The sequence below is a fragment of the Ipomoea triloba genome, chromosome 3 (genome assembly GCF_003576645.1).
Source record: "Ipomoea triloba cultivar NCNSP0323 chromosome 3, ASM357664v1".
Taxonomy (NCBI): Eukaryota; Viridiplantae; Streptophyta; class Magnoliopsida; order Solanales; family Convolvulaceae; genus Ipomoea; species Ipomoea triloba.
In genome coordinates this window covers 30,657,785-30,668,731 of record NC_044918.1, presented here as the reverse complement: position 1 = coordinate 30,668,731, position 10,947 = coordinate 30,657,785, and the positions used below count along the sequence as shown (strand labels likewise).

At 37.5% G+C, this 10,947-nt stretch overlaps 1 protein-coding gene and 1 long non-coding RNA gene across 2 annotated transcripts; one reads left to right on the top strand and one right to left on the bottom strand.

Annotated features, from left to right (window-relative positions):
- LOC116014155 (UPF0496 protein At3g49070) lies at positions 1–1,673 on the top strand. The gene is made up of 3 exons (XM_031254157.1): positions 1–43; positions 228–286; positions 573–1,673. The coding sequence occupies exons 2-3, from the start codon at positions 244–246 to the stop codon at positions 1,634–1,636; spliced, it is 1,107 nt and encodes a 368-aa protein (XP_031110017.1). The 5' UTR covers positions 1–43; positions 228–243; the 3' UTR covers positions 1,637–1,673.
- An 8,152-nt stretch (positions 1,674–9,825) lies between these two features.
- Positions 9,826–10,431, bottom strand: LOC116014526. Its single transcript, XR_004097403.1, has 2 exons — positions 10,321–10,431; positions 9,826–10,192 (listed from the first exon to the last, which is right to left on the bottom strand). It is a non-coding gene; the product is annotated as an uncharacterized LOC116014526 (long non-coding RNA).
- Between the last annotated feature and the right edge of the window lie 516 nt (positions 10,432–10,947).

Genomic DNA, 10,947 nt, shown 5'->3' with positions numbered 1-10,947 from the left:
TTTGGGATTCTCCGATTTCTAGCTACCTTCTCATAGTATATAGGTAGCTCCAATAATTTCCATAGATTTTAAAGGATATTTAGGCTATCTTTCTTTAAATTTCTATAACCTCTTATTTATTTATTCATTGGTCCTATTTATTTTGTTTCTTATCCTTTTTTTTTAAATAAAGTTTCTGTCCATAAAATCAATAAGGAATTTATTTATCTATTGTCTTGTTTTTTCAGCGTTGAAATTAAAAAGATGAGAATTCGCTCAAGAATGCGTAAACTGTTTGCCATGAACGGTAAGCTTATATGTATGTGCCATTGTTCAGGTGAGTTCACTATTTTCTCTAAGTCAGTGTGCACAGTTGCATAGTCCGCGAAATCTAATCTAAGCCATTGATTTCAAATATTCAATGGTTCAGATCTGTTCACACGAACTCAGAGATATGGTGGACTCATTTGATCATAAGTATATATATATATATATATATATATATATATGTGTGTGTATATATACACACACACTTTTTTTCCCCAACTTTCTTTATGATACTAATAAGTTTAGTGAATTATAATGTGGTGCAGCAACTGGGATTAATAACACAAATCATGTGGCTTTGGACCTCAGGGAAGAGTATGCCAATGCTTTCCGAACCGAGTCCTACATTGAGTTTTGGACAAATGTACTTGCATTTAGCCAAGGACATTCATCCCCGTGTAATATAATGGGATCTACTTCTTCTACCCGACTATTATCATATCGACTGTTCGTAGAACATTTGCTAGATCCAGATCAAGTTACGATCACTAGGATACTTGAATCCACCCATATTCGAACTGAGTACCGCTCGTTACTAATCAATTATTTTGAAGTAACAGCTGAAGCCTCCTTACTTTGTAGCCTGTTACTAAAAGATGTTGATGGAACGCGCAGAAAATATAAATCATTTAAAGCCTCTCTTAACTCGCTCCACAATGCCCATTTCTCACCCAAAACTCACTCCCGGCTCACTGAGTTCTCCAACTCGCCCAACCCGTTTGCTCCATCCGCTTCATCTCCGAGTCGATTTCGAGCGATGCAAGCCGATTGCGCCGAGTTGCTCAAGAAACTCGAGCTGAGCCGCGACCGGACCCACTCTAAGCTCCGCTTAGTAAGAAAAATAAAGCTCGGCTCAGCCGTATTTTTAGGGGCTTTAACTGTCTCCCTCACAGTAATTCTCGCATTTCACGCCATAGCCATTCTAGTGGCTGCTCCGAGCTTAATGGCGCCTTTCATTGAGCGGCTGTCGACTAAGAAGCTGGCTAAGTGGTCACGTCAGCTAGATGTAGCCGCAAAGGGTGCTTACATACTAATCAAAGACTTGGATACCATTAGCCGGCTGGTGGCTCGGCTAAATGATGAGCTGGAAGACATGCACGCCACTGCCCGGTTTTGGCTTGAGAAAAGCAAAGATCAGCTCCAAGCCGGTGGAGAAGTGGCGCAACAGCTAAAGAAGAATGACATCAGCTTTATTGAGCAGCTCGATGAATTGGAAGAACATTTATACTTGTGTTTCATGACCATCAATCGGGCTAGAAGCCTAGTAATCAAAGAAATTTCAGAAACGGGCCGCCCCAATCTACCCCCAAATTTGTTACCCAAAGAATAATCAATCATTATACATGGACCATATCGTTTACATTGCACTATAGAGCCTTGTTTATGTGTTTATGTGTGTTATGATTTTTTGTGTCTCGGGTTATAAAATTATGTGCCTTAATGAATATGAATTCTGTATCTAAAACAATTTAATAATTGTGTCTAATGTTATGAATTTTTGTGTCTTGTGATGCGAAATTTTGGGCTTATGAACACAAATTATGGGCAAATTATATCATGGTATGCTATTATCAAGTTATTTGTTTAATGTAGAGAAACTGTTAGTTGTAGGTAGTTAGGTATAGAATGTGTTAACTGAAGGTATATAATTTTTGTATTACTGTTCACAATGTAATATGAACCCTGGTCCATGGTATAACAATTGTTATGCACCTAAATCAATTTGAAAAATAAGTAAATATATAACACGTGCATGCGTCTTGTATTATGATTTTTGTGTCTTGTATTATGAAATTTTGAACCTTACGAGTATGAATTATATAAGTCGTCTTTTCAATCCAGCTGGGTCCATAATGCTATGCTATGTGTCTTGTGTTTTGATTTTTTTTTTTTTTTTTTCTGTTTTGTGTTATGAAATTATGTATCTTAAGAGTATGAATTCTGTACCTCATTGTTTCAATCCATGGTCAATAATGCTATGTGAATCCTGAATCATGATATAAATTGATTGCATTTGTTATTTGATGGGATATGGACCCGAATTGGGCGAGAGAACATGTCGAGCGAAGTGGTGCGAGATGGCTCATGTCGTCAGGCCGATAAAAAAGGAGGTGAGAACAGTCGAGTGTAGTGGGGTACACCGGCCGGATGAGTGGAGGAGTCAGGAAGATCAAACGAGCGAGTAAGGAAGTCGAGCATATCGTCTAGATGAGCGGTTGAGGGAATGGAGTGATCCGGATGGGTGGAGTCGAGTAGGTTAGTCGACTGAGTGTGTGAGTCGGTTGCCTCAGTTATTGGGAGCTGGACGGTTGAGTCGGTCGGATGGAAGGAAGGATCGAACGAGTTAAGTTGAGAAGAAGAAGGGGTACGTCCTGTCAATGCCAAAGATCAGCTCATACTGATCTTGCCGGAAGGTTGCTTGAGTCGATCAATAAGAATCGGCAGAAGGCTGGAAGCTGAAGAGCCTAAACAGCCCACTGGGATAAGTCATTAATGCGTAATGAATGAAAGAGTAAAGACCATTATGAGGCATGTCATGGAGCAGGGTAGCGGCCAACAATAATTAGAGAATAATTAGGGCATTTGCTGTTCATTATTAGCTCATTAAATGTATAAATAATGAGCCTGAGTCCAACGATCACTCAGACCGCTTTAAAAGGCCTCGTAAGACACGGTAAAAAGGGGACACTTTTAAATATACATGAGGGAATTCGAGAGACATTGTTAAGTGTATTTTTCCGGCAACCTCTTACCTTTTTTCTGATTATGTTGGCTCGCCTGCTGACTGTTCTTAGGTCAGAAAATCAACATTATTAATTATTAGTTTTCCCAAAAAAAAAACAATAATAATAATCTAATAATTGGACTAATCTTGCAATCTTTTTTTTTTTTTTTTTCTTTTTGTTGATTCAAGCTCACAACTTACTATTTGGAAGTGTAGCTAGGAATGTCATGTTTGGACGGATCTTTTTTTGCCCGATCAACCCGTTGGTAGGGCTGTTAATGAACCAAACATAAACGAATGAAAGTTGTCCGTGTTCATTTGTTAAGAATTTTGGAGTGCTCGTGTTCGTTTGTTAAGGTTTTTGAAAATTATGTTCGTGTTTGTTTGTTAAGCATTCATTAGCGTTTGTTAACGTTCGTGAACATGTTCACGAACGTGTTTGTTAACGTTAGCGAACACGTTCATGAACATGTTCGTGTACGTTCATGAAGAGGTTCGTGAACACTTAATTACCAAACACCTTCATATGTTCATGAACCCAATTCGTTCGTAAACAAGACATAATCTACGTTCACGAACAATAACCAAACAAACAACACAACTATATATGTTTGTGAAAATGTTCGCAAACATTATTAAATGAACACTTAATGAGCTTGTTCGCGAACATTACTAAATGAATCTAAACGAGCTTGTTCGCAAACATTACTAAACAAACACAAACAAGCTTGTTCACGATCTCTTAGCAAACGAGCTTACCACTATTCAGACTCTGTTCGTTTATTAACCGAACTCTAAATTTTGTTTGTTAATGTTCGTTTACCTTAATAAATGAACGCTTACCGAACACGAACACGAGTAGTTTGCCGAAAATTCTGTTCGCTAACACCTCTACCCGTTGGTGACAAATTATTGTGTGAAACACGGTCCACATAGCTGTGCGGACCATGAATATAAGGTATATTTTTAATATACTAAAAGTACATTATTTGTGTACGGAATGTACATTATTTGATAGTATATAAAATAATGTATTTTCAGTACTCAAATAATGTACTTTCAATACTCAAATAATGTACTTTAAGTACACAAATAATGTACTTTTAGTATATTAAAAATGTACTTTTTATTTATGGTCCAACAACTGTGCAGACCATGATCTATGTAATAATGATTGCCCATTCGTATTTCAAATTGTATTAAAATCAAAACCGTTAATTAGATTATTTCATGAATTTTCATCCGTGGAACATGTCAAGTTTTTCAAAAGTATTATAAATTTATCTCATAAGTATTACAATTTTACTCATAAATAACTCTTTAACCGTAATATTACATTTTGATGAAAAGTATTACATTTTTCATCAAAAGTATCACATTTTTGCTCATAAGTATTGTATTTTTTCCTAATAATTAACAATCAATCAATTTATCTCAGATTAGTAGTACACTTTTTCTCATAAGCAACGGTTAAACTCCAATATTTTATTTTAATTTAAAAGTATTACATTTTTTCTTATAAGTAACAAATAATTTATTCATAATTAGTATTTTACATTTTCCAGCATAAGTATTACATTTTCATCTTAACCCGACAAGACTCACGAATAAGGATCTGAGACGGCCTCAAGGGTAAGGATATGTGAGACATTCTCACAAGAGAGAAATTTGTAAGATGCCACAATTTCCAAAATACAAGACTGTTGGTTTTATCTCCCACGGAATGATCAAACGGCGGACCAACAGCACCGGAAAATCGACTCAACGTTACCAGAAAATTAGAGTAACCTTTCGGCCCTCTTTGGATTGCTCAATCGCCTTTGAATACAATAAGTTGCTTATAAGTGTGCTAAATTACTTCCTTGGTCTGACCTTAGAGCTTGTATAGTATCCATCCCCTCGGGATCAACAATTCACTTAGAGCATCCATATCAATGGAGTTATTTCGCGGTATTTGAGGAGTTTTTGTAAGTGTGATTAGGAAAGAGAAAATGTGGGAAAAAGAAAAAAATATAAGTTTTAAAATAATAATAATAATCATAGTGTTAGGCGCGCCTGATACGCCCATGCGGACGTGTGCCCTGCACGCACCCGCATGGGCTGTTGCTGTGCGCGTTAAAGCAAAAGAAATGTCAGAATGTTACTGTTCTATGAACCACTTCTTGCAGAAGAAACAAAAGCATTCTCTCTCCTATTCTCTCACCTGCTTTGTTGGCATGATCCTGACAATATCCCATGAAAAAACCACAGGTAAAGATGCTCTTAGAGCTAATCTAGTAAAGTGTGAAAAGGTTTAAAAAGTCTATTCACACATATCCCCTCTAGACTTTTTATCACCACCGAGACCAACAAAAAGATAAACGAAAGCAAGGAAGGGTGAGATACTAGATTACCCTCTACCATCCCCAATCAATTCAGATTCAAGGAATACTAATTAATGACACCGTACATCAGCAGTGTGATTTTTATTTTGAGTTAATTCCAGCAATGGTCCCCCGAGTATAGTGATTTTCCACATTTGGTCCTCGACTTTCTTTTTGGACAATTTAACCACCTGACAATTGTTTTTTTCCAATGTTGGTCCTTCCGTCTTGTGGGTGTTAAGTTGACGTTAACTTGAGGGGCAAATGCGTCCATTCAGGCTTAGAGTGTATTTTCCCTCTTTAGTCTCACGCGAAGTCAAGCCAAATCCCTAATATCAACACTGGCGTTCCTTCTGATAGACAAAATCCCCCAATTTCCGAATAAAAAACCCTAATCGAAGAACTGATATTTAGGAGTATTTAGCGTATGGTCGAAGAACGAAGAACATCGATGGATTCGACAGGAAAGGAAGCAAACTTTGGTCGCGATACTCGCCCACCAGGTCAGTTGTTTACGCAAAACTTTGGATGCAACTGATTTGGGTTTTATATGTTATGTGTGGGTTTTATATGCTATAAGAGAAGGAAATGGTAGAAGTGAGGACCAGATGTTTGTGTTCTTTATTATATGATGTGTATGTGTGTTGTATATTGTGTATAAGTATAGGTACATGTGGGGACCAGTTTTTGTTTGAAAATGGTGTGTGGACCAATGTTTGTCTGGTTATGCATATGGGAGGGACCATTGTTGCTGTTTTTTTTTCTTTTAAATCATTTAATGTAAAGTACTGTAAAGTGTGCCATTATATGTTGTCTGTACTATAAAGTAGTTCTTGGTAGTATATAAAGTAGTCTAAAGTGCTTTGGATATTGTCATCCTTTACTTTCAGGAATTTTTACTCTTAAATTGAGACATGGAGGTAGGATTAGTCAATCTTTACCTGCAAAATATTTAGGTGGCAGTGTTAGTGATTTTAATGATATGGAAGAGGATGAGTGGGGATTAATTTGTTTAAGGGAGAAGGTAGGGGAACTAGGGTATGCCATGGATGAAAGTTTGAGGTACTTTATACTGACTGAAGTAGGCTTGAAAGAATTGGTGAGGTACTTTATACTGACTGAAGTAGGCTTGAAAGAATTGGTGACAGACTTTGAAGTTTGGAACTTAATTAGCCAAGCTTGTAGTCCCAAGGTATTAGAAATATGGATTGTTAAAGGAGGGGTTGGTGATGATGCAGATGAGTATTCTGGCAGTGAAGAGAGGTCTGATGGCAGTGGCTCTGAGTGGTATGGCAGTGGGGAAGAATCTGATGACAGTGATGAGGAATACAACTCAGAGGACTTAGTGAATATAGATGTGCATGATGATGATTTGTTTGTTAAAAATATAGATGTTACTGCAAAGTTTAGTGGCTTAAGTAATGTACAAGTTCAATCCCAACAAGATAATGTACAAGTGCAACCCCAACCATGTGATGAAGTTAACTATTCTGATGAAGGGAACTTGGTGGGCAGTGATGGTGAGGTAGGAGGGTTGAAATGGCAAAAGTTTCTGAAAGACCGAGAAGGCACTTGCCCTAAATTTGCCTTGGGATTGACCTTTAAAGATAAAGGGGAATTTAGAGAAGCTATAACAAATTATGCTATCAAAGAGGGTAAGGAAATGAAATATGTAAAGAATGACAAAGTTAGATGTGTGGTAAAGTGCAAGCATGAGAGTTGCCCATGGCAAGTTACCCTTAGGTTTAATAAAGATGATAAATCTTGGAGGATAAGTGTGTTGAAGGACAAACATGATGGCTGTGTAAGGACTCAAAACAATTCAATGGTCAATTCCACCATTGTTGCAAAAAGGTGGAAACAACAAATTAAAGGAAACATGGAATGGAAAACTAATGCTTTTTTAGAGAAAGTCCTAACCGATGACCATTATATCTTGAGTAAGAAGCAAGCATGGAGGGCATTAGTCAAAGCTAAAGGTGAGATTAAACATGAAGCAGAAGACTACTTCAATAGGATTTGGAGCTATTGCATGGAAATAGAAAGAACTAATCCAAAGTGTGTTTATAAAGTGAAGTTGAGTGATATGGAAGAGGATGGAAGGAAGAGATTTATGAGGATGTATATCTGCTGGGAAGCTACAAGGGTAGGGTTTAAGCACTGTAGGAAAATAATTGGTCTTGATGGGTGTCATTTGAAGTGTAAAACTGGAGGGCAACTGTTGACAGCAGTAGGAATAGATGGAAATGACAGTATATTCCCCATTGCCTATGCAGTTGTAGAAGGTGAAAACAAGGAATCTTGGAGTTGGTTTCTACAATATCTAAAGACAGATTTGGAGATTGATCCCATAGCACAGAATGACTTCACAATAATGTCAGATAAACAAAAGGGTCTACTGCAAGCCTTTCAAGCTGTCTTACCGGGAGTTAGGCATAGGTATTGTGTAAGACACTTACACAATAACATGAGAGTAGCTGGGTTCACTGCAAATGCTATCAAGGATGCCTTGTGGAAGGCAGCTAGGGCCACTACAGTGAATAACTTCACAGCAGCATTCCAAGAGTTAAGAAATCTGGATGAAGATGCTTTTGCTTGGCTGGCTGATAAGCATCCATCAGAGTGGTCTAGATCCCACTTCACTGGAGGTACCAACTGTGACATTCTGGTCAATAACATCTCAGAATCATTCAATGCAATGATATTGACAGCAAGGGAAAGCCCTGTGATTAACTGCTTGGAGATAATTAGGAAAAAAATTATGCTAAGGCTATTTGAGTCAAGAACTAAAGCTGCTGAATGGACAGGAATAATTTGTCCTAATATTGTGAAAAAAATTGATGATATTGAGAAGGCTGCAGGTGGACTAATAGGATATCAGTGTGCTCCCATGCTGTTTGAGATAATTGGGACACATTCTGGGCAGTACACAGTTGATTTGGGTAGGAGAAGCTGCTCTTGTAGGAAATGGGACCTCACTGGCATCCCTTGCCAGCATGCTGTGTGTGCAATATGGATAAAAAATGGCAAAGGACCTATTTGGCATTATGTGGATCCTTGTTACTTAATCTCTACATACTTGAAAACATATGATGGATGTATTAAGCCAATGTCAGGGTATGAAGAGTGGCCTGCTACTAGTAGACAACCTCCACTGCCACCACTCTACACTACAAGGCCTGGAAGGCCTAGGAAGTTGAGGATAAAGTCAGGAGGTGAGATAAGTAACAATGGAGTGTATTTGTCAAGGAGCCATGTTGGTTTACACTGCACTAAATGTAAAGCAAAGGGTCATAACAGCAGAAACTGTCCAAAATACCCAGTCACAAAGCCAGTCAATCAGGTAAACTAGTTTCAATTCTAATTAATTTCCATAGATAATTTCATAAAGTGATTGCAGTTACTAACATTATCATTTTGCAGGTCACAAGAAGAAAATCAAGTTCAAAGTCAAAAAAAGTACCTCAAGTCCAAGCCAAAAGAAGTACCTCAAGTCCAAGTGAACCTCAAATCCAGGTTGCAGTTGAACCCCAACCTAATGATGCAACTGAAGTCCAGCTTGAAGGGCAACCTCAAGTCGAGGTTGAAGTTGACCCTCAACCAGATGTAATTACGCAAGTTACTCAACCTGAAGTTGAAGAAAATGAATGGGAGATACCAGATGAAGTGTTGGATGATCAATGGCACCAAATCCTTATTCAGGCAGAGGACACTTGTAGAGGTATGGTATACTGATTTTACATATTCCATCTAAATGCAAATATTTGACAGTTTTGTATTGTAGGAGCTTCACTAAGTACCACTGTTCAAGTTCCAGTCAATGTTGTGGGAGAATTAATGCATGATAATGTTCATAGTAAGTTCTATGTGTAGTTCAACAGCCCATTAACTTATAAGTATTAACTTATAATTTGGTTACTCACTTATAATTGGATGATATGTGCAGTTCAACAGCCCATTACAAGTGATGGAACCCAGCAATTAAGAAGAAAAAGAAAAGGAAAATCTCCAATGAAGTCAGCTAGGAAGAAAATGACAGTGAGGAAGTATCGTACAAGATCAACAACCACATTCATCTCAAAATTCTCAGGGAATGACAAAGAACCAATCACTTTAGATTAATTGAAGACCTGGAAACTGTTTTTGGATTAAAATTGCTGTTTAGAAACTGTTTTTTGGATAGTCTAGTGACTTTTATGAACTATTAGGTCACTAGCCTTGTTTGATCATGAACTTATATTATGATGTAGTCTAATGACAATTATGAACTATTAGGTTTTTAAGGTTATGCTTAAACAATTGCCTTTTGATGTGTAATGGGATGTCTCTAAATCCTTTTGATGTGTAATGTGATCTATATAGCAGTTTGCATTTTCATGTATAGTATAGCAGTTTGCATACAATTGTCATATTATAGTATAGCAGTTTGCATTATCCAGAACTAGATTTTCATTGCAAAGTCATTCCTTTTGAAACACAATTGTCATAAGTACAATGCTATTCAATAACCAGAACTACTGCCCAACATAAGGTTCTTGTTTCCACTAGGGACAATCATTGCTATAAGTACACATAACACTACAAATAAGAGAATGCAGACCACTGATAATATCCTAATACCCTTGCACTTGCACTGTCCACCATTGTTTCCTCCTCTAGATCCTTGTAGCCTCATTTTCAGCTTTGCGATCTCTTCTTCATTACGGTTGATCCTTCTCAATAGTCCAGGAATAATTTTTCTTGACCTTGCGCACATTGGAGCATCATGCCATCTAACAAAACCACACCTTTGACCTCCCTACAACAAAAGGCACCCAGACTGATGAACCTTACACCACACCTTTGCCCCTCAGATTTCCCAAAAAAAAAGAAGAAAAAAGAATTCTTTCAACAGAAAAAAAAATTAACAAAAATAAATTCACTCACATTTTCAAAACAACATTCCCAATATCTTCTGCCAGGATTATCGTTAGTCCACGATGTTTGTAGCTTCAAACGTTGCCCACATACACAATTTGGAATGGGAACCAACTCACCGTAGATGTATTGATGATTTCTTGACGATGAAGAACTTTCACCTTTATATCTTGTAGACATCGCGCTGCTATATCATTGCTATGCCGACAGAATGAAGAACCTACTCACCGTGCTGTATTCTCTGGAGTTCGCTTCTAGGGCTTGAAGCTGCGTATGGAAGGAGTCATTTTTCCTCTTATTTACAGAGGGAATGAAGACTAAAGAAAGAAAATACACTCTAAGCCTGAATGGACGCATTTGCCCCTCAAGTTAACGTCAACTTAACACCCACAAGACGGAAGGACCAACATTGGAAAAAAAACAATTGTCAGGTGGTTAAATTGTCCAAAAAGAAAGTCGAGGACCAAATGTGGGAAATCACTATACTCGGGGGACCATTGCTGGAATTATCTTTTATTTTTGAGCAATGTAATGGTAGCAACATTAAAAATTTAACCAAACCACATTCCAACATAACCAACTAGGGACATATTACTGATTAAGTGATTAACATTTAGTAGCCTGCATAGAGTCACA